This window comes from Phalacrocorax aristotelis, chromosome 8 (genome assembly GCF_949628215.1).
Source record: "Phalacrocorax aristotelis chromosome 8, bGulAri2.1, whole genome shotgun sequence".
In the NCBI taxonomy this organism is placed as follows: Eukaryota; Metazoa; Chordata; class Aves; order Suliformes; family Phalacrocoracidae; genus Phalacrocorax; species Phalacrocorax aristotelis.
Window position 1 is genome coordinate 21,340,159 of NC_134283.1, and position 25,056 is coordinate 21,365,214.

Genomic DNA, 25,056 nt, shown 5'->3' on the forward strand with positions numbered 1-25,056 from the left:
CAGCCAGTAGCTGCTGCTTCCTTTAAGGGAGACCAGGAAACCTATCCTTTCAGGTTTTAGAAACTTAAGTGCACTAAACAGTTAATATTCTGGATTGTCTCAAGTTAGGAAAAGGCTGTGTAACTGCAAGAGGTTAAAAAAGCAAGCCAGAAGAGACCGTACCTCTCCTGCTCCAGCTGGGCTCCAGGTCCCTAGCATCCTTCTCCATTCCAGTAAGTTCCAGCACTTCCAGAAGTCTTTCACTCCCAAACTGAACACAGCTATCTCTAAGTCACACCAACTGAGGGAAAGGATTGTGACGTTTTAAAAATCCTCCTCTGCCATACATGCCTCATGCACAAAGATTTTTGGGTTCCCTCAGCTATTTATGCACCTCAGAGGCAAACTCCATCTAAGAGGAGTCAGGGGACAAAGTGCCTCTGTCCTTCAGATGCCTCCACTCAAGAAAATCGTTTATGAATAAGGTGCTCATCCACTTGTCATGCACCTTGGGTAGAAAAGTGAATCATTACACGAACTTGCGGGTAAACTCACAAGTTACCTAATGGCTTTACTAATGCTCTTTAAAGATACCTTTCAAAATGAACTGCTTTGATGGCAGAGCCTACAGCAGCTAACAAAAACACCATCTGCTCCCGGGAACACAGAATCAGCATAATATAGTTTTGTTGGTTATGTCTGTTTGAAAAGCTACCTCCCTTCCAAACTAAAGAGTACCTTCAGAAGCAGCACAGGTCACAGTCAATGCCATTTTTATTAGGCATTCTCTGATCTGTTTCCAGTCAGATTTTAAAAGTATGAAATAAGGTAATAATTTATCCTTTTGCATGTAAAAACTTCCAAAGCAGACTACAGGCCTCAAGTTATTCAGGCATCAGTCCTCTACGTGATTTCAGTACATAATCATCACTGTCATTTCACACTAGATATTTGAAATTGCACCACCAAAATTTTGGCAGCTTCAGAAGGTTTTCAGGTGTAGCACGTAACATTCATATCGTCCCCACAGTACTTCACCCCATTTCTCCAGTTCGTCAATTTCAACGTGCAAACTACTTTGTTCTCATCCAAAGCAGCATAATTAGCAATATTTAATGGCTGCTATAAAAACATGCCCATGAACAAGCGTGCACAACTGCTGTAACACAATGAGATTAAAAGAAGATTTCTTAGGGTTACTTCATATACGCTTTCAGAGTAAGCAAGGGCATATCAGTTAAAAAAAAACCACGAGTTTTAGGGCAGCAAAATCCACGTTTTCCCCCAACGTATGCTCTTATATTAGAAATTTTGAGAGCACCATGGATATCCCCCCCGGGCAGTCCCCGAACACGAGGGGTGTTCAGATCAGTTAAGTGACCACTGGATGTCACTATTGCTTTAACCATGGACATCAAAGGCAGCCTTGCGCTGGCAGCAGGTTGGAAAGTTACCCCCGAAATATGTAACGTGTCAGAGCGGACTACCAGGACGTCAGAAACAAATTTACAGCAACTTGTTTTCACTACACAGAAGTTTATTATGAAAGTTAAACATACAACACAAAAAGTAGCAAAAGCAATCTTGTAGCTTAAGGCAACTCTTACAGGAGATTAATTCAAGAAAGATGATGCAACTTCAGTTTAAATAGAAATTATGAAAAATATCAAATTGCATCAATAACTTAAAATGCACTTTAAAAAGTCTGCACTAACCAGCAGAGGGTAAGGGCTTGTGATCTTAATGCCAGCATTAAGATATTGAAAGCAGCAGAATGCTAAATGATGATAGGGAAAGTTCAGTATTTACACAAAGATAGCAACGTTAATATCCAATAGCATAGTTTCCTGTGTACTCATGGTTTAAAACCACTGTCTGAAACGTTAGGAAAACATTTTAAAATAAATCTTCAGACTATTCCATCAAAAATACACAGATGGCGGAGAAGATCCAAGGCTAGGGATGCGTGCGTGTGTCCCTTAAATAACTCATTGCAGAAACACTTTAGAAAAACTATTTTCTTGGGGGAAGAGCAAGAATACGTGGCCAGAGTGGAAAAAAGTTATCTTTCAGGTGAATCACATTTAAATTGAGCTATCAAAATATTTCTATTTGATGTCATTCTCAGTTTACAGTTATTGACATTTTTAAGTGAATGTGAAATATTCATATTAACATACAAAGATTCTGCTTCACATTGACATCTGCTTACATTTTACAAGACCTCTTTTGCATCATTGTTTTGCCATCAATAAGGAATGTAATTATCTTAATTACAGAATTTAAGCGAGATCTAACTGTTCTAGCCATACAGAGTTTCTATCTTCAAAATAATTCTTAAAATACTGAAATCAGATCACCTATTTTAAAAAGGTATTTAAGTGACATTTTAATTAATCAGGCTGTACAGGAAGCACCACATTTTAACAAAGCCAAATGACATCACATTTCCCACCAATCTTCTTCCAAATTTTTCATTGCATCCAGTATTGGAACAAGTCCATTCACCATCACCCCAAACAGAACAAGATAAGTCACACAGATTACCTCATCCCAAATCCTACCCTGTTAGAAAATGCAATATATACTGCAATGTAGCCTTAATCTGCATAAGATTTAATAGAAGTCTCCTATGCACAGTATGAGATTTTCTGCACACAACCTCATCTCAACTTTTCACCATTCAGCACAACTTTACAAAAAAGCCTAAGATATAAAATATACTTAAAGCAGCTATCTTAAACATGATTTAATATATATCACCTTGGCAGCTGATCACTTTTGTTCCCAGTTTAGCATGCTGTTGAATCTGACTGTAGAGTTGCAGTATCCCTTTTAAGAACTATTTAAAAAAATCCCTGAATAAAAACAGAAGCCAGCCTGCGACTTCCTATGAGTTTCAGTAAAGTACTTATATACAGGGGTACAATAACCACCCAAACTCACTTGATACAGAATAAAATCTAAGACAGATACTGGGGCAGAACGCAATAATGCATGAAAATAGGTGTTTTAAGATTTTATCATTTTAAGTGGAACGAATGACTTGTTAGCAGTTAAAAGAATACTGCAACTGTAACGTTTACAAACCCACGAAGTTTGAAAACTGATTCCAACAGCTCTGATTTCTGGGTTTAGCTTGGAAATAATGCAAAATAATGTCAGCAGTTTTAAGAAGGTCTTGCAAATTCAGAAAAGAAAAACTGAAAGATAAGAATGCATATCTAAAATAAAGCAGGAGCACGGTAAGGACAATCAAAATTCCAAAAGCCCATATTAAAAAAATTAAGCTTGGAATGCATTGGCTTCCAGCAGTTTACAAAAAAACCCAAAACAAAAACAAAGCACAACAACAAAAAAGTTTTAAATCCATAATATCTTGACCTATTTTTAAGTGACAATTTTTATTACAGTTGAGAAAAATGGTTTTATAGCTGCATATGTTTCCATTTCACTAAAATAGTGCCAACAAAAATAAGTTTGCATAGAAAAACAAAATTTCAAATTGCCACTGGCTACATGCTTGAAATGGGAAATGCAGGTATTGTAACATAAACATAGTGCAAACCATGGCAGTTCGTGGTGATTTTGACTGCCGCAGGTCAGGAAACAGACCATAGTATACCCAGTTATCACAGTTTCTGGTCTTTTATTAAATCCTTTGCCAAGTAGAAGCAACGCACATGTGCAGACCCATGGTACGCCTGCTGCTGTGGATTAACGTAGTTTGAGATCGTCGCCACTTCCTAGGTTAGATCCAGGACTAGGGTCTTGTTGTCTTCTTGCCTGCATTAATAAACACATTTACAATCAAAAAATCGACTTAGAAGTTATCAGTTTAGTTAACTTCTTAACTGTATTAAGCACAAGACTAAGACAAACAATTCTAAGGCAGAAACTTTACATTTCAAACAGTAACCAATGAATTAATTTTTAACATCAAAATCATTCTCTTAGACCCTTAATTCAATAATCCCCCAGAACCACCAGGAAGCTTAGAGGAGGGCTGCAGACCCAGCCATCGGGCACCATCCTCTCTCAGCAGGGGCACAGAGCTCTGGCTCTGACTCTCCATCCAGGCTGGGGCAGGCAAGGCTGGCACTCTCGGGAGGGAGTGCGCGCGCGCACACTTGTGCGCACCCAGACTGCCTCGGAGGTCGTTCTGCAGCCAGGCTGGAACGCTTCAACATCACTTTAACAATCAGCAAGAGACTTCCAGAAGAGTTAGGCAATGTTTTGTGTCTCTTCTTCCAAAACACATTTTCTTTCCTGGGAAACTCTCTTCCATTAACCTTTTCTGTAAATGCTTTCAGGATCAAGACTTTGGGGAGAAAGGCTACAACCCAAGATGGCAGAGTATATTACATCATTTCCGAATAAATCTCCCCTCAGTATTCTTATGTGGGAAACATTTACTTTGGCTTTTTCTGGAATAAAGAGGCTTATAATATAACAACAGACTAGCACAATTTAACCTATAGACTGACACACATTTTAAGAATTCGTAAAAATGGGAGTTTTACTGCAGCATACATTTGATTTCTTTGGTGCACCTGTGAAGGTAGCAATACTACAAAACTGAGAGAACTCTGGTACTTATGATTGTACCCCTGCATTTAAGTAACATAAGTTCTCCTTTACATAGATCATGCTGTTAAACCGTGTGAGTCGATGGCATTTTAAAAAGGAAATTAAGAATGGTCAGTCATAGTAATAGGAGTCACAGTAAGAGACCATGCTCTCTACTTTCTCTACCTGCGCTCTTTGAAAGCAGCCTGCATGTGTACAAATGTTGCAAGTAAATACTTAGAAATATCAATATACTTAAATACTTCAATTCTGGGAATATCTAATATGTGAGCTATTTAAGAGATTTTAGTATCGATACTTTTTTTTTTTTTGTAACATTTACAGAGTGACTAGCTGGGACCTTAGTCTGTAACTACCCTGTGACCCAAATAGTATCAGGGCCACATTCTCAGCTGGCAGAAGGCATCACTACACAAGCGTTATTCAGTGTAGCTCCCTTAGTTGCACTACTTGCAATAACCTGCCACATTCAGCACTTCAGAAAAAGAAAAAAGCTCTCCCAAAAAATGCAAAACAAGTGACCATTTCCCTTCTTTGAAAGGCTTCTCTTATTTTGTTAGAAAAGGCAGGAACAGACTTAATGCAGGCAGCTGAAATATGCAGTTTAAGCAGTTACCACATTTACACGATCGCACTGAAGGATACGCTAAACTCTGACTAACAGCAACACAAGTGCTGCTCTTAGGTGTTCCCTGGGCCCTTCTGAGTCATATTTACCGACACAGAGGAAGCCTTCCCGCCAGCGCAGCAGTTACCCCAGCTCGCCGTGTGCTGCTTGTTCACTCCCATCTCAAACGGCAAGCGAGCAGAGCATGTTGACTCCCAAACCCTCTGGCATATACTGCCAACTCCATTTTCTCTAATTTAGACTTTTCTTTCTCCATTTGCTTCTTCCTCCCTTATCTACCATTCTTCTTGTCTGCCTAATTTTATGCACCCAGTGCAATTGGTTAGCTTCACCCAGACAGAGAACTGTTGCTGCCTTCTATTTAAATACTGATTTAAAGCTACCTTTTCCTTTCATGTGCAATGATCCCATTCTGATGCGGAGTTCATTCAATAAATCCTTCTAGTAATCAGCATGTTGCCAGAGAAGACAGTTCTCTCCTGCACTTCATTTAGTGGTAGCATTGCCATTATTGTTTTGGAAACACCCTCCCTATTTTAAACATTGCAATTGCTACCTACTACATTTATTTATCCAGTACTGTTACCAGCTGCATTTTAGATATTTAGGGGTGAGACGATCTTGCTCTGTTCTTATCTGCACTGGTCACACTCTGACTGAAGGAAACAATCTCCTTTTCCCACCTGCAGAACAACTCTGAACACGACAATCGGCATCACTACTGGTGCACAAACCCACAGATTTCTCCGTAATCTTTCTGAGGAATCGCATTAAAACAAACAGCTGTAATCATGCTGCTGAAGATTTCAAGTGTTAAAGGGCGTATTCCTTTCAGCCCCTGAACCAACTTTTGCAAACTGCCGTCTTTGTAGAGACGCAGAATATTGGGAGATGACATTTAATTGAGATTTTCACATTATTTCCAAAAGCTAAATCATTCAGCTTTGACTATCAAGATCACTGTGGAAAGTTAATGAGGAAAAGTCTGTGCTTTTTTTTTCCTTCAACAGAAAAGTAAACTGTGCTGCAAAGATCTTAATACAAAAAATGCTTGTTCAACAAGCCTAAATAGATACTTCTACATTAACTTGAGTTGTACTAAGATTAATAAACAGTTCTACTTTGCATACTTTTATTAAACAGACTGGAACAAGATTTCTCCTGGTTTTAACTGCTGCCTCTTTCTTCTAAAAGAAAACAAAGGCATGCACTGTCTTTAAGAATTACCAAAAAATCTTACTTATACCAATCTAGTTACCAATTTTGTACCCAACAAACATTTTTTATACTTAACTAGAAAAAATCAGCAAGTTAATTGCCACTATACTACTGCTCCAAAAGCAACAGTTTCTTCTTCAGAAAACAAATCGTATGCACAGCAATTTTATTGTCAAATTTCAGTGAAGACTCCAAGGTATGGGCATATGGTTGCATTTACGCTTCGCCTAAAGTGGCCTTTTCTTTCAAAACATATCAAAGAATTCACATGATTCATGACCTCATTGCTACTTGTAGAGTTTGCAGAAGCCACTACTGAACAACTACCAGATTTGCCCTTTCAAGTGATATGCAAAAGGCATGACAAATTACCCTCAAATGTGCTGAAAGCAGTCATTACAATATTTTACACTAGTATATGTGGATAAAGGTGTAATTTTGCATTTCAGTAAGTGGGGATTTACACAAGCAACTGCAACATGTTGGAATGACAGCTCTGTCTCAGACACCCTTCTTTTACTTGTGCTATACTACTATGCAATACGTACACATGAAACGCTTATTCTATCAGTCACCATCCTGCCAAGGCACGCATGCACAGTATGTAACAACTACAACTGTGCTTTACGTGCTAAAAAAAGTAAAATCATATCCATTTGTATCTAAAAAATAAAAAGTACTTGTAAAAGACAGAAGAAACCATCTTGTATGTAGACAGCAAGTACACTGTAGAGCATCAGGCACTGGGTGATATTTTTGTCCAGACAATGGGCAAAATACAACTTTCATAAGAAATGCCACAAGATCCTTAAACACTCACTTGCAGGAGGAGTGTGACTACCAGGATGGTAGTACCTGGTAGTTCTCCTCAGCCTATTATAGGAAGCTGAGAGTTCCCTTTTAGAGATTCAAAAATGGCATTTCCAAATTCTCTCAGTTTGGGGTCTCATACTCTCAGCATAGCTAATCAATCCTCTGAATTGTAGTATTTGCTGTAATTTTTGAAATGCATACCTTAGAGCACCATGCAGAAGCATCAGAACAACGGCCAGTGAATAATGAGCTCCGCTTGTCAAAGAGACTTGCTTCAATTAAGAAAGATGCATCTATCTTTGCCATTGGGAAATGCAATATTCTGCCATGAGTCATACATAATGAGTCATGAGAAAACAGCAGTTATTCATCTCATCTCAGCATATTTAATTTTTCAGTTAAATGATGGTTCTAAGTTTGAAGGAGCACTACTTGCAGTGTTGCACATCTATTTAGTGAAAGGATCACAAATATTTGCTTGCAAGAAAAACTTGTAAATAGCACACAGATGCCACCAGAGTGGTAATTTTCTTAAAAATTAATGTATTTTAACCAACACTGCCAGTTTCTTTCCAAATATGCTGAAATTGAATAGTTAATGTGATGGACACATAGGGAGTTTCAATAGCCAAAAATACTTTGCACTCAGCTTTCAGCACACGAAGCCATGCAAATCTTCTGCAATACAGAAGGAATTATAACTGGCCGCAAGCCAGTTAAAAACTCTAACACTGGAGACGATACGATGACCGACTGAAAGAACTGCAGAAACATATGTGAAAAAACCATTTCAAAGCCTCCTTTAACATGCTATTCTAGATTTATTTGCACTGAATTGATAATGCCGATACCATAGGGGTAATAACATACTAACAAACAAGAGCAAAGTTAGTAACAAAATCATTTTGATTTGAGGGTAAGCAAATGCAAAAAGTATCCCCTGCAATACTCTCATACCTAGTCTCTCTTCAACCCTTAATTATCTCTGAGCTTTTCCCAAGCCTAAATACAGGCTAAGTAGTATGGGCTAAAAGTCTTATCAAGAGAACGATACAGTAATATCTCTATTATATTAATTTTCTTCTAAATAAATTAGCTTGAAGTCAAATCATTAACTTAGAATTGTGACTCTTTTGGACAAGGATCATGTTGGAGCGTTTACATCCATTATTGGGGCACTTAAGTAAAACAGATCTAAGAATAATAGCAATGAAGGAAGGTGGCACACAAGCAGTTCCTCTAGCAGCCAAGACCCTCAGACACCATCTGCCTCCTCCAGCCACTCAATACCGACCCATAGTGCAGATGATTATGCTTTCAAAAATTGCCAACAAAACTCCTTAAGCTGGCTTTGAGAAAGCATCTGTAACTACCCCCTTCCTGTGTGTGTTCAGAGGCCACCGACATACCTACGGAAACCACCTCCTTTTACCACGAGTTCATCAGGAAAAGATAATGCAGTCCCACCGTGTGGTTTACACAATAGCTCTGAGAAAGCAGAACTGGGAAAGTGGGAGGCAAATTTGGTAGGGATGGACAGGGTGGCCATGAAAATGGCCCTCCCTTTCAATGAATCACTTGAAAAACAACAACACAACCCCACCAAAACAAACAGAAAAACCCAGCAGACAAAATTGGGACCTCTGAATACCAGGCAGTGAAGTCAAAACAATATGCACTCCATATATATAACTTGGGACACTGGTGAGGAGGAGGGAAAGAGGAGGGAGATAATTTGAGGAAGGGCTGTCACAAAGAGTAGCCAAAATAAAGTCTCTCCATGGACAACTCCACTGCAATTCTTTAATTGCATTCTGGCAACTCCATACTGCTGAAAGAGACAGAGCAGATGCATTATGTGCCTTGGCATCTGTCATCTATAATTTACTAAATAAGTGAAAAATCAGGCTGTGTTATGAAAAGCTAAACAGTGAACATTTGGATTCTCTTAGAAGGACTGTCAACCTCCTGAAAAGGATTTAAAAAACCCCAACCCCTGAGAACACATTGCAGATACTTTTCTAAAAAGCATACAACCACATGACAAAAAAACCACCTCTAAACAAAAAAAACCAAACCAACCTGAAATAATGACAGCAATACTCAGAAAAGTGACCAGTTACAGGCAAGCATATCTCCACATTAGTCCTGCTAACTGAGGCAGACCCACATCAAGAAAAGCAACAAACTGAAAGCTCTTCTCTGAGCTGCTGGTTAATAACAGACTCTCCAGTAGAGATCTGAACATGGTTAAAATGCTGGACATGCCTCCACTTCAATTACCCTTACTCAATAGAAGAGTAGGGGCAGAGGAACTCACCCTTCCCAGAATGGAAGTCAGCAAAACTGGGCCACTACCACATAGTGAGAATGACAGCTTATATACGATAGAACTTCTTTGGTCACAGTTACAGCCTGGTGAAGCAGCCCGTATGCTTCCAGGTCTCTGGGGGCCTTGAAAAGAGACTCTCCCTCTCAATCTTCGCTTCTCAGAACAACTTCAGTTGCAGCAAAGGGACTCCATCATCACTACATATTGCATCTATAAGCCACTGGCAGTCAGCCGGGGATTTGATTTTTACCACATTCCTAGTAGGTGTAGCTATCAGCATGAGACTGTAGCCTAGGTCCAGTCTCTGGAGTTGCTTTGATTGCTGGCTGTGACATCCATTTTGCAATCACCTCTCCTTTTCACTTGAACCTGGGAAGAAGTAGCCTTTATCTTTCTTAATTATAGCGTCAAATACCAATTAAATTATGTAAACAATGGACAACAATCTCAAATTTGGTTGAAGATCTGCATGTTAGGCTAAAGTCCTTGTAGAACGATTAATGTTATGAACTCTATACCCGATGCTCATTTTTATTCCTACATCCAATTTCATTGCCTTTTAAGCTCACTAAAAGTCAAAATAAACAATTTCCTTGACAAAGGCCATAGATAAAAATAGTTCAGCACCTACCTCCATCAAGATTTTATTTCAAGCTTCCAATGATCTACTTCCTAGAAACAGGATACTGTCTACTAAAAACGCACATCAATTGTGTTATTGCTGAGTTTGCTCTCCCAGCACCAGCCACTTGAGAGCTACAGAGCACGACCAGGCCAAGTAGCATAATTTGCTTACCAAACCTGGTGCACTCTCTCGCCTGAGACCTTTGCAATGATTGTATCTTTGTTCATAAGCTACCATAAAGCTACGGACTCTGGTACACCACATCGGTAACTGGACTAAAGCGCAGCAAGCCAAGAAAGGAAAAAGCATGGCAAGAGTAGAGTATCTCTCTGAAGAGCTTTAAGTATGGACTAAAATGTCTTTTTTCCTTTTTATGAAAACTTCTTTTTTGAGCAGATGGGGGAGTGAGCTTGAAATGCTCCCTTTTAGAAAGTATTGTTTGAAGGCAGGTATAAAGGTTATTAATTTATAATTAATATTGATTACCCCCAGACAGTATTCCTCTCTTGCTCAGCCCCTTTCTAACCTTCATTGACTGAAAGAAGATGCTTGTATTACAGTATTCCCTGATTTGCAAGATTGATCTCCTCTGTACTACAGTCAGCATTGATTCAGTACAGCACAAATTGTTTTTCTGATATATGCATTCCATAGCACTTTTGCACAAATACCAGCTATTTAAAATTCTTGTGAAACAATCTAGTCAGAACATTACTGGCCTTTGTACTGTACTTGCATTTAGAACCTTTTGAAGCAACACATTCACACACATACTTTAATGCTAATGCTTTTTTCTAAACAATGTTGTGTATATATAATTTCTTTATATTAAGGATGAATACATGTGCTCATATACACACATGCAAACATATACCAAGTCTGAACTACCCACTGCATATGAAGAATTAACAGTTTGGGTTGCTTTCACATCAAAAAAGCTGTATTAAAAGGTTGTACTATTTTTACATCATTGTCAGTTTGGAGAGCACATACAATAAGTAGTAATTAAATTCATTCCAGATTAATTTTTGATGAAAACACCCCTTAAAAGTCAGAGTTGCCAACACACACCACACACCTTACTGGAATATTGTATTTTCTTCTGAAGCAAGTTATACTTGACAAGAATACTTATTAGTTAGAGCATTTATTTACACTAGAAGTTTAATCTTACATTCCTTTTTTTAAAGAAATGGGAATAACTTCAGTGTCTAGCGCTTGGAAGAACAGGCAAGTTAATCCTACTACTTGATTTTGTTTCAACTGTAAACTGTTTACATTTCTGTAGCAAAACTCTGCTTTCCAAGAGCTCACAATTTCAGCACAATTAAATGAAATACATCTCTCCCATTTCAACTCATAATTCCCCCAAAACCAGCAAAAATGTGTAGAATCCTAGGGCAGGACTGAGTATTTAAAATTTAAGTTTTTACTCCAGTAATTTTTTAAAGGGCGGGGTTTTCTGGTGCTTTGTATTGAGAGGGATTTCTAATGGAAGAAACAAAAGTTTCAAAACAGGGTTTTTTTTTCAGCCAAATGAAAGTTTTTAAAATGGGAATTTCATGCAGTTTCCTAAAATGGCTCTGCTTAGCCATTAATGTAATTTATATTTAGCACAAGACCACAAACAGACAGATTGCGAGACTAGACCGTTTCAGGGAAGAACAAACCACTGCCTCTTTACTCACAGCGCTGCTAAAATAACAAGCGTGGCAGTAACATAGGAAATGAACACAATAGAAAAATATGACATTTCAGAAACGCTGGTTGTACAAGTTGCATTGAAAAACTGAGAAAAGATCCAACCCACCCTTAGGTAAAGCAATCAGTGGAACACCCTTAGCTAAGCTCAAGAGTAACAGAGTAGGAAAAACTGCACACTCAAATACATAATTTAAGTTTTGACAGTAATATTCTGCCTACACAGAACAAACTTTCAGAAAAACTATCTGCACAGAGCAACACAAAGGTAGTATCTTCTCTTGATCCATCCCCTCGCTGAAAATCCACTGCTTTGTCCCTTCTGCTCCAGAGAAGAGCTGTCAGGAGGCACCTGCTTGCTGCTTTTCTGGACTGAATACAGGCTGTTTCTTCCAAAGTATTCCGAGTTCACCAACTGGGGGCTGTTTAAATCTCTCAGAGTAATTCTGGACAGTGTAATGAATTTTGCATCATGCTACTACAGCCAGAACAGAAGAGTCTATGGAAGATTCAAGCACATCTAGACAGCAACTTCACGGTAATTTCTGCAGAACACTTCTTATCCTGACACCAAACTCTGGTCATTCATACTGAAACCATACCCAACAGAAGAAATCACTAGTATTGACTGTCAACCAAGACACAAGGATATAAAGAGATAATCAGAATTAAGCATCTGCCTCACTGCTCTCTCTTCAGTCTCCTCACTCTCTTCTATTAGTCTGGCAAAGGGAAATGCAAATACTTCAGGTTCATATACCTGTTCAATGGCATCGTTTCCAGAACACAGCCCTGAAGTAATGGCCTTGGACCAAGTTCCCCATGGTTACAGCACTTGCCCATGGAAAGTGAACTTTGACTGGTATGAAGTCATTAAATAGTCCAAGTTTGCCAGGTAGCTCAGTGTTCCTGAACTTATGAAGCTTCATACAATCATTTATTTTTACAATAGTCTTTAACTGGGGATAAGGTCTTTCTTCATGTGTATCATTAAACATGTCTCAGCACTCAACGTTTTTGTAAAAGTAAAAACCATTGGGCTACATTAATTTTGAAGGCAGTAATTAAAAACATTCACTGCCATCAAAAGCATCTTTAAAACAAAAGAACCCTGAACAGAGGCAGGCTTTGTGGTATCTGATGTGACCTAGCTACGTAAGCTCACAGAAAAAAAACCTAAAGCATCTTGTATTCAAAACTGAAACTATGTTAAAAATATAACAGAACACAGGTCAACTCAGCACTTAAAAACTTCAATGACAATTCCTAAATCCACTCACACCCTATTTACATCAGAGGAGTGCTGTAATTGCACAAAAATATGATAACTTCTGGAAATTCAAGCACAACCTATGAACCACTACTGACTCTGCCCTCAGATACAAGGAATATGTTCATTAAAATGAAGATCTGTTGTGCTAATGAAGTCATCAATGGAAGGGATACTATGTGACGAAAGGAAGGCAAACAAACCTGAGGGGGGTTTTTGTTGTGTTTTTTTTTTTTTTAAATTGGTTGGTTTTTTTAGGATGCTTAAAAATGAAAGTTAGTATAACAATTATTCTTAAATTGTTACTGCACTTGTTTTTTCCGCCCTTCAAAGTATCACTATTCTCATATCGAACTGCCACATATAAGCCATTTTAACTGCGTCAACAACATTCACTGATCACTTCTAAGCAAGGATATACCACTTTGTTTTGAAAGTCTACAGAGAGACTTAGAATAGGGAATCTTTTCTACACAGAAAGCTGTATAAATAGAGAACTGAACCTGATCATTTTCATATGCTGCCAGGCTTTGGACGGATAAATGTTTCCAAAGAGCTGGCGCCTCTGTTTTGGGTAGAAGTGGGTGGAATATTGCAGGATTCCCCTTCCCCCCTGCCCACTGAAGCAGAATCTGGTCTCTATTAAAGGCATTTCAGCTGTAATTCTACTGTCTGAACTATCCTGATTTTATAGCGTTGCAATTCCTAAAACAACCATTAGCACTGATGAGATCCTGTTCCAGGTCTGGCAATTCCAAGCCCTACTGTCCATGTCAAGCTTAGTAGAAAAGAAAAAATTTAGAATTTTAGTAATCATGAAGGTGATAGATATCATATTAAAAAGGTTATGCTGAGATCTTAATCTGTGTGTAGCGTAACATACAAAAATTGTTCTCAGCACAATTAGAATCCACCTTTTCTAGCTGCCCTATAAAAACCTTCAAGGACCATCTCTGTAGTGCAACCAAAGACCTATTGACCTATTGAAATTATACAAACAGTACACAATAAAGTTTGGACTAATGCTTTTATAGCTGTCAGCACTGCAACTGTCACATTCCCAAGCTGGGTATGTGAGCATTAGAAAATTCCATACAGGCCATAAACACAGAAAACATCGGAGTGCACATTTATGCATTACTTTCTCTTGAGAATTCTATATGATGACCAGCAGCACCTTATGTAAATGCTTACTGATTAAAGTTCATGTGATTCTGCCTGAATGCTGCATTAGAATACAACTGAAATAAAAGTCAGGTAAACAATGGTTTGGAAAACTGATTCCTACTACAATTAATTCAAGCAAAGGTCTCTGTTATATATATTAAACATGGAGAATAAAATAGGTATGCAAAACAAAATGTATTACAATTATTAAAAAGCCGTTTTTGACATAATGTTAAAGGTACTTCAAACTTACAATGTTTTTCATTCTGCTTAAGCATATTTCAAGTCAGTGATTTTTCCTTTTCTTCCTTTCTGTAGGCCATCTATGCCAGTACTTTAGAGCCAGGACAATGACTATTCTTGTTTTAAGAGAAAATGGGTACTAGCAGCTAATAAGGACATAATTTAATAACAACTGCCTGCTGTCTTTATTAGAAGTGAAAGTCTTTTTCAGAAGTTATTGAATCCAGCTCCTACAGCTGGCCAGGGATGTTGCTTTTTGTGTCTCAGGGTCACAAGTTTTGATGTCTGTCATGAAGCCCCAGATGCTCAATATTACTTCAATCTCACTGTTAATTGAAAGAGTTTTTGCACATCCTAGCTGCAAATAAGTGTTTTCTATGCATAGAGAAAAGGATAAGTTTCAGAACACCAGAATTTATTTCAGAAAGCCTCATTCTTCTTTAACCTTCAACATTCAGTAAACACATGGCTGCTTCTCTGTAGTAATAGGAATGGGGGAAAAGGGCAGAGTAAAGGAAAATAAATCAAGAAAAGCTTGAAGTAAACTGAGGTCAAGGACATAAGGCCAGGCTTAAAGTTCCTACTGTGTTGTTAAAATTAAGGCAGGATGCCACAGGTCTTCACGAACAGCTTTAAGTTAATTCTACCTTCCTTTTGAACTGAACTAACAGGAAGATTCCAGCTATGCTGTGACAGAGACAGAATGATTCAGGTAATCTAGCTGCTGCTCCAACAATCCAGTGGCAGCAAGCAAAATCCCTTGAGGCAAGGGATTTTACCTTTGCTGCAGCTGACATCTGACCTGGCTACATCAGCATTTGCAAGGAGATGCACACCAGCCATCCCTTCAAAGTGAGAGATATTATATTCTGCATCTGCTTTTTGCCTCTCATTCTCAGTGTCTTCCATTTGTACTTGGAAGGGAAGAAAGTCTAACCATCTCAATTATCAGTAAGGATGCCAGGAGAAAAGTAGCTTAGCAGTAACAATCACATTTTCTAAAAACCTGAGAAGCAGCAGACTGATCACATTTGATTATAGTAAAGTCAGGCTGTACTGATGAAGCAGGAAGTAGTGAACAGTAAGGGAAAGAAATTCAAAGTGCTTCTGTTTTCTCCCCATTCTCTGCCTGACCTACAGCCTCCCTTAATTTGCCAACTCTCCTTACGTATTACTCATCCTCTCACAGCCCTTGCCTTTCTGACATCTCAGAGCAGCTGGTTTCCATTCCCTTTTCTGGCTCCTTTTCTCTTGATCCCAGTAATTTCTGCTTTCATCAAGAAAGAACAAGATTCAAGACTGTGAGGCCCTAAAGAAGCAAAGACCAAGACAGGGGGACCTACACTAGTGAAATAGAGGAGTAAGACTCCCTGCTAGTAAGAAAAAGGTGAGACGACAATAAAACTAGCCTGTACAAGAAAGCAAGCTGTAGCACCTGATTCAGTTCACTGGCAATGTTTCCCACAACACAGTATAGCAAGCTACAAAGTTTGTGCCTGCAACTCCTGAATCCTTTCCTGTATTCATGAGAAATGCATGGGGCAAAAGATCCCTCCCTCTCCTATTAAAGTATCCTTTCAGAGAGATAATCACCTCTGTGAACAAATGTATCCTCACAGCTTAAGTACCCACAGAAAACGCCATCTACAGAAAGGAATAAAGGATAAAATCAGAGAATTCTTATGAAAACTTCAAAAACTTGAAATTCATTTTAAATAATGCATTTTGCAATTTTTATAAGCAACACTGAACAGCAAACAGAAAATAAACATCACACAAACAGACAAATAAATGGAAATAATCTAAAGTTTTGGGAGAGTACTAACCAGTTACTGACAGCAGCTGTGAAACCCTCACCTCCATTTCCTCCCGATGAGACCTGTCTCTATCCTCGAATTCACGAGTTCTTCGCCGAGCTTCTTCAAAGGCTTGTTGTGCCAATGCATCCTCCTGCTACCAAACCAGATGACAGAGTGACACAAAAGGCTACCCTCATTTCTACCAGATCACATTTCTTTTGAGTATTAGGGAACACTCAGCAGCAAAGACAAGTATGTCCTACAGAATCTACTAGAATAGATGAGTTCCAGCAAATGCCAATAAACGTTAGTGAAATAATACTCACCTTCATCAATGCAGTAGAGATAACCAAAGCTGCAACACAGCTACTACTAAAACACATTTTCAAAGGAGAACTGCTTTTCAAAAGTAGTTTAAAAAGGTGCTGGTTTTAAAAACCTAGGAATTCTCAGAAGTTACATGAAAGAGGCAATACATTTTATTCTCCTTATAGAAGTCATTTTGAAGAACAGCATTCACAGGTATATCTAGGTAGAGTTCACTACCATCATTATATAAATAATGGTAGTTATCACTGAAAGACATAGTCATTAAAAATAGTATTAAGCTACAAACTAAATAAATCCTCCATTTTATCCAAAGCTGCTAAAGGTGCGTCGGTGTGAACATTCCTAATCCTTAGGCATAATTTAAATAATTCAAATTTAGATGCATAAGAAAGTGCAAAGCAGAGGTTATTCCTCCACTAATGTGTACACATTTACATCCAATGCAGAAGAAACCTGCAGGTTTGCAACAGACCAATTGTTTATTTCATTTTCAGCAGTGGCTTATGCACGGGAATAGATTTAATAAACACTCAAAAAATTCTTTGACTAATATTTTTTTAGAAAAGGTTTTAAATAGTGTTACTAATATATAAGCCATTATTAATTGGGTTACAAATTATTTCTCTTAAAGAGACCTTTTAGCACATATTTTGCTCAGAATGAAAACAGATGGCTCTGTTCCCAACCAGACTCTTAAAACACTCAGAATGGAGAAGTCTAAAGAGGTTCTACAAAACAAAGGGATAAACTGTATTGCTTCTCCCCTGTAACTCCTCAGCTATAATTACTAACTCTGCTTATGATTCCCACATACACACAAATGTTATTTTCAGGTTCATAGATTTGAAAAAGAAACCCTAACCTTGACCGTTAGAGGACAAAAACATGTTGAGAACCCAACTAAATTTTAATATACCATGGGATTAAGTGCATAAATCTTTTAATTTAAGGCATCTCTAGTCTGAGAGAATGTTAAATGGCTTTTTTTGCCATCGGCACAATTGTGCAACCTGAAGCTACTTTGTGAAATGATGTGAATGAGTGCCCCTCGTGGCCTAACACAGTTAAATACAAACATCTGTCAGTAACTCCCCATAGCTTAGTCCCCAGAAAGCTATATTGAAAGGCAATGTTTAAAGCTGCCAGTAAGATAACATTTTAACACTACCTACTATTTTTAAAAGTAGAATTTGGCCCTTTATAGCTATCTTAATGTTCATGCAATGCACAGCAGCCAAGGTCAGACAGTGGAAAGTAAATTTGTTCTTAATAATGCAGAAGGATAGAGATAATAGATACGTTTGTTTCCCAGATGACTGCAGAAAAGCTACTTTATTCCTAATTTACAAAAGCTATGTATGTCTTTATTACCCTTTTTCCCCCCCCCAAGACTTAAATGAAAGCGGACTTTTTTTATGAAAGATTTTTGCATTTTACCATCATTTAAAGTGGTCATGAAATAAAAGACTGACATATAGCCTAAGCCAGAATATTTTGAAGAGATGGTCACAACCAAAAGAAGCTAAATTAGAAATTCATAGGAGAAGAATCAGTATGTTGACATCCAGACTGAACAAATGTTGACAGCTGAAACACCGGTTTAGTGATGTCTGAGAAAGGGGAGGGGGGGGAGAATCATCAGAACATATTTTTTAAGGAAAAAAAATTCTGCTTTGCTCCTGGTGATGTGTTGTAACAGAAATTAACACACATCTCAGGATCTCGTACAACAGGAGTTTAACAAGCTTTTTGTCAAATGTCAGTCAAATCTAGTAATTAGTCTAGCAAATTCAGCTTTGTGAAACTCAATCATTTATCCATCTTAGTTTTAGTCAATAAAAATGCTTCTGTTATGAGTCTAGTAAGAAAAAGAAGAATAAGCAGAACAACCATAACAACATGAGAACAGAATAAAACAAACCCCCCAGCCCAGAAAAACAAAATACCAAAAGAGAAGCTTAAACACACCCACACCCATACACATATACCCCCCCAGCCCACTAGGAAAAGACTGTGAGGACAACCATTTATAACTACCAAATCTATGTAGCAAGAATGGTCCGTTACAAAATACATACAGAAGTACTGAAGACAGAAACAGTCTTTTGATGACACTCAAGATAATTATCAAATCCAGGGCAATTTCAGCCCCAAATGGGGAAGATATTCAAGCACGTATGTAGAGCTTTGCATGTTAGTCCACTGAAGTCTGAACAAGCAGCTGAATCAGGGCCACCAGTAAGACTGCATAGTAGTAAGACATGAATAAACTGAATTAAATAGAAAGAACACTAGCTTAAAAGTTACAATTAAAGTACTTTATTACTATGCATGTCATTTTTCTTCCTAAAATATTTTTTGACCTGGTGAAGGACAGTATCATTTCCAAAGCGTGGCAGCAAATAATAATTTTATCCGATCCCAGTACTAGTAAGAAGTGGTAAGAGACAGGAAAATCCAAGAGCATTCATTATCTTTGTATAAGGGAAGCCTTCCAGAAAATGGGAGTAAGGGGTGCGTATGCAGGTGTGTGGGAATGCCAATAGGGCCTCTTCTTACAATACAGTAGGTACCACAGGCACAGCACTGCACAGTACGAGGCTCTCAAACCCATTCTGACCTCAGTGTTATTTTGGGATCAGTGTCAGCAGTTAGGTCATTTGCCACTAGCAATATTCAAAGTTTTAAAAAAGGAAGCAAAATGACAGATATAGGAAAAAGGAAACTGAAGAATGTAGAAGACTGCCAAATGTTTACAATACTAACAAATACATACATAAAAAACACAATGCAACATCAAGGGTGCAGCTACTTCTCTGTGTCTATATAGTGCCTTACAACACCAGTAACTCTTAGGTACTGCTACTGCTGTCGTAAGATGACCTCCTCATCACTGAGAAGCACAAACCAAATTACACGCCTGTAACTGAGTGCAAACATATCTTTGTAAATTCACACTGTGCAATGCCTCCAGCTCAGCACCCTGTACTCAAAACTCAAAGTGCTGACACCTGAGAGCATTCCCTCACAAAAAAAAACATCACATGCTCAGTGCACAAACATTTTCTGAAGGCAGCAAAAAGGAATTCTTAAGTGTAGTTAAGACAGCATTTACACATTGGGAAACTAAAATAATACAAGAGCATGCAAAAACATTTCTCAGTAAATTAGAAAGAGGAAAACTGAACTCACAGATCACCTGACCACCTTCCTTTTAGAAGGGTGCCCACTTTTCAGGAACTACCCAATTTTGGAAGAGAGTGATACTATCTCTTTCCAAGCGCATATTCAAATCAGTCTCCTCTCAGTTTAGAAGTCAAGTAACTTAGCATTCTGTATCAAACTTAATTGTCATAGATCAAGAATCTTGGTATTTATCTTGCACAGTCCTCAAGGGTTTCATTAGACCTTGCTTTGTAAGCCTTTATAGTCTAAAGGCCTTCTAATCAGCAGAGCCTGCAGCAGTCACTCTTTTCAAAGAACACGCTGCTGCAGTAGAACTTGGCCAGCTCAAATGCTGACACCCAGCTTTGGAAGAAGCAAAATGCCACAGCGAAGAGTAGCATTCAAGTAAAAGCTTGGTTCTGTGGCTTTTCTAGCAGATTAAAAAAAGGCGGCAGGACTATTCTGAGACAAGAACCCTCTCTTTCTAGGCATCCTGAAGAAAGCATGAAGGGCTTTGACTATTTCATTGACAAAGTATTTTGATTTAACGCAGAATATAGTCACAATAACAGGATCTCATTAATGTGTAAATTGGTTTCTTAAGTTAGGGAGAGGCAAGGTACCATAAAGCTTGCAGCTATACATACTGCATGTAAAACTTTATTTTAATACTTCCAGCTCTTGAAGAGAAGCAAATCAATCAACATGCTCTCCAGTTCTGCACACCTGGAATAGAGGAGTGCTTTTTCTATTTAGATGGAATCAAAGGGCTCCTACCTGTTAAGTAGTGACCAGCTATGGCTGTAGAACAAAAAGGGAAACTGCAAGGAAGCAAGGACTGAGAACGAGGGGCACACAGTGGGAACAGAAAACGCATCCTTATTTAACTTGGTTCCAGTTCACAACTGCCAGAAGCAATGCCCCAGAGGACTCTGTGCCCCAGGGGCACAAAATGAAAGTAAAGGCAATTTGAAAAAGCAAACAGTTTGTGTGAATAGTAAGTTTTTGCAAAAATCACCCATATGTATAAAATACATGAGGTGTAATAACAACAAAGGGAATCACCAGTGTCACACAGATCAGTTCAATTAAGACAAATGAGTTGGTTTGGGTCCCTGAGTTTCTCTCTTTCCTTTTGTTCCCTCAAAGAAAGCTCCAATTTTATTATGCTACCAAGATGAAAAAGGCAGGAGTTACCATTTAAGAGACACTGAACTATGGTTCAAAGTGAATTACTCAAGTTTTCAGATAAGTTAGGGGAAGTCATGATTATCTTGGCTGAAAGAAGAAGTCCTCAGAGAGAAGTTAGGAGAAAGTGGCTAGATACAGGTACAGAGTAAGTTATGAAGAATTATTTGCTGGAGTACCAATACAGAACTTGGGGAGAAAAAAAAGGCTGCAGGAAATTGCTCACCCTTCTTTAATCTGCATGCTTAACAAACCCTTGTATTCCTTGGACTATGCTTTCATATAGTTCTAACTTTTCTAAATTATCAAACTACAGAAACAAGCTGCTGAGTTCACCATAAAGTATAGATTGTAAGTCATAACTCTGGTACTACACCCATCTCTTATGAGGAAAGGCTGAGGCGCCTGGGTTTGTTTAGCCTGGAGAAGACTGAGGGAGGAATCTTATCAATACTTATAAATATCTGAAGGGTGGGTGTTGAGAGGATGGGGCCAGACTCTCTTCACTGGTGCCCAACGACAGGACAAGGTGCAATGGGCTCAAACTGGAACACAGTAAGTTCTGCCTGAGAGGTTGTGGAGTCTCCTTCCATGGAGACATTCAAAACCCACCTGGACATGTTCCTGTGCCCCCTGCTCTAGGTGTGTCTGCTCAAGCAGGGGGGCTGGACAAGATGGTCTCCAGAGGTCCCTTCCATCCCCTACCATTCTGTGATTTACTGTCCACTACAGAGAGGGGTGGTCTGTGTGGAAGCCCACACAAACCTAGTGCTTTTAGTATCAGTTAAGTATCTTTGTTACCAAGCTACATCTGAAAAAGCAAAGCCCTGTCTCAAGTTTCACTAAATTAAGGAACCCTACAGCTGTGTAAGTGAAACTTGAATACGCGATATGGACTTAAAAAGTCATTTCCTCTGTTTTTGTGCATGTACAAAGATTCAGCTGCTAGACAGTCACTTTGGTGGTAGGAAGTAGGTAGATAGGAAGTAGGTTTCTCAAAAGCTGCTGTACCTTAACAGAATCCACAACTTAAGAGAACAAATGGAAAAACCCTATTCACACCCCCGTATGCAATAAAACAAAAAGCTTCTTACCAAAAAGACCTTAAGATAAACAGCTAGAAAAGACTTGCAAGTTAAACTGTTTCAAGTTACAGACACAGCTTTTCAAATACTTTGAGATTTACTATGCTACAGAGTTGTCATTGTGCTAAGTCACCCATAAAGTTGTAAACTACAGATGATTTCTGCCCCTAATATTCTGATCTAATTAAAACACTAGTTCAGCTACAATCATATATTTCTGAACCTCAATACTGTAAATTTTCTTTGGAATTTGTACTCAAAGTGAAGACAGAGAACAAGCAAATTAGAATGTGTGAACACTACCTGACTGCATGTTTCCTTCCAGAGAACAAACAAATGTCTAAGGCACAGTAGCCATGGGCAGACTGTCTTACCTGTGCTCTCTCTTCATCAAATTCCAGGCATCCCATACCATCCAGTCTCTGTAGATCTATCCAGCCTTTCCAGATTACACAGACACCATTGAGAATCATAGGTGCCTTCAAGTACACCTGAAATAAAAGCAAACCACATGATATGAATTTTGAAAGCATTTACGCACATGCCTGCACAATGAAAATACTGATGCAGGAAGCTTCTATATGTATTCTTAGAAAAACATCCAAACCAGCTGGTAACATGAGACTCAACAGCTTCTCCTGTCTCCTTTCCAAGAACTCGTTTTAATCAAGTGAGTGCTATAACTTTTGCCTACTGTACTGGATGGAATAAATTTAAGCTGTGTTCTCATTTTATAAACTGCCATGCACCAAGATTTGGTTAGAACTGTTACTGCTTTCAGTTCAAGGAATTGTTTTTCTTGTCAGCTTACCTTCATGTCAAAGTTGCATGCTGCAAGACAGGGAGGATCCTTTACAGCACATTTAAATGGTTAAATGAACACACACTTTCCTACTCCCAAGAAGCACTGTATTTTACCCCAATACATGAGCTCTTTCAGCAAAGAACAAGCACCAGTTTCAGTCCTCCTCAAATCTACAAACTAGTCAGAGTTTAGTAAAATACACTATATATACACATCAGGCTAAAAATAAAAAAGTCTTCCTGTGTCTATTCTAGCATTTATGAAAGGGTTTTAAAAAAAAGCAACACCAGATCACAACCCATCTACAGCATCAATGTGCACAGTGCCTTGAGCTGCAGCAAGGAATAATGCATGAGCTTAAGGCCCTACATCTAGATAATGGTAGATGATACAGTGATTTAAAGCAGAAGTATTTCCCCTTCTAAAGGCCAGATATTAATCTCCACACAGGAAATTTAAAAAGAAGCAAATACAACACTAAATGAGTTTGACACCTTATATTAAATGACATCAACCTTTAAAGCCAAAATTACCTAAATTGCTAAGGGGGATGGGGGCAGAAAAAAATCAACCTCTAGTGGTTATTTCAGCCTACTTGGCAAGTCAAACCCCTCATGGAACAGGAGTTTGTCTATGCTGAATTGCTAGGGAGGCAAACCATGCATACAGGCCAGCACTCATTTCAAATTTAAAGACTGCCTAGACATTCAAAGTCCTGTCGACCCTTTCTGGTCTTCAGGAGCGGCCCACCTAGGCAGGGGATTTTTCACACAGCACCTCCTCTAATAGATCTAGCTCCATCCTCTGGCAAATCCTTACTGAAGTATAATTGATGTATAGCCCTACAGCACATTTCAAAGCACCCCAACTGTGCCTACCTCCTCAGTTCCACACTTGGCAGCTAAGGTCACTCAAGCAGAAAAAGGAAAGGTGAAGAATTACAGGAAGTACAGAAGGAAGGTACCCCTTCCTTCATACACAGGCTGTCCTGGTGAAATTAAGCACTGAACAACATGAAAGTCAATCCATAAGTTGAAGAAAGGAAACAAATAACATGAAACCAACTGACAAACAAGTAACATTATTTCCCAAAGAAAATAGATTTGATCTGACCTTGACTTTTACAACTTATCACACTGCAGTATGAAGCGACATACTCTGGAAGTTTTAATTATGACAATATGTTGTAGCTCAATAACAAAGAAATAAAAGTTAGTTCAAGCATATCTTCTTTGTATAAGCTCTCCTACTGCTGGGACTCCACTAAGAGCGCAGATTGGTTTTCTGTCCTCGTATTCACAGACTAGCTATGCAAGCCATCACACCTAAGTCTTCCGTGATGACAGCACACTGTGCAGGGTGTAGATCTATCAGCCAACAGCTTTTGCGAGCAGAGGCATCAGAATCAGCATGAGTAAGATGTGAACTACCAGGAAACCGCCTCCCACAGCACTCATTTCAAGATTAATCATTTCAAACATCCAAAATACAACATTACTCCCTTTCAGCACAGTCTTCACTCATTCATCTCACAAGAGGTAAATGAAGCACGCACCAATTTAATAGATGTGTTTAATTAGAAGTGAAAAAGAGTTAAATAGGCTATTGGAATCAAAAGTCATTCTCTTCTAGGAAGAATGCAGAATAATGCTAAAGGAAAAAAAACACAGTATAACCTCACTATGGTTCAGTACTAATGACAGTCTGTACTCTAATGTTAATTTCTTTTTACAGAAGCAAACAAACATTTTGCTGATCTTCATTTAGGGCTTACATTTCACCTGGCCTCCCTTATCCTGGCCCACAATAAAAGCCTGGGAAATCAAAAGTTACATACATAGGACCTCCCACAGATTACAATCTAGCTTTTCAAGTTGTCCAAAATGAGAGTATTTTGCTTGTTAGACTAGAAATATTATGCTGCCACTAACTGCCTTTTTTCAGTGACTGTTCAATTGCCTTCGCCACTGCAGCTGCTGTGCATTATGTGCAAACTTTGTAGCTCAGTGCAAACAGTAGGCAGCTCAGATGCAGCTGCTGAGCGCTCAGTACTTCAAATGCACTGCCTTGTGCACGCTTGAAGCCTAAGCAGTGCTGGAAATTCTGTGAAAGTCTTCA

The 25,056-nt window shown here is 38.6% G+C and overlaps 1 protein-coding gene across 3 annotated transcripts in view; it reads right to left on the reverse strand.

Annotated features, from left to right (window-relative positions):
• Positions 1–1,495: 1,495 nt before the first annotated feature.
• The window catches only part of CBFB (core-binding factor subunit beta), a 44,133-nt gene continuing 20,572 nt past the window's right edge, over positions 1,496–25,056 (reverse strand). The window contains exons 4-7 of one of the 3 annotated variants that reach the window (XM_075101737.1): positions 22,508–22,624; positions 16,424–16,519; positions 16,160–16,210; positions 1,496–3,765 (exon numbers count right to left, since the gene is read on the reverse strand). In XM_075101737.1, coding sequence (XP_074957838.1) covers positions 16,187–16,210; positions 16,424–16,519; positions 22,508–22,624 — 237 coding nt within the window. In that variant the 3' untranslated portion in view covers positions 1,496–3,765; positions 16,160–16,186. Of the gene's footprint in view, positions 3,766–16,159; positions 16,211–16,392; positions 16,520–22,507; positions 22,625–25,056 lie in introns of all 3 variants that reach the window. The other 2 variants (XM_075101736.1, XM_075101735.1) reach the window with 2 other exon arrangements.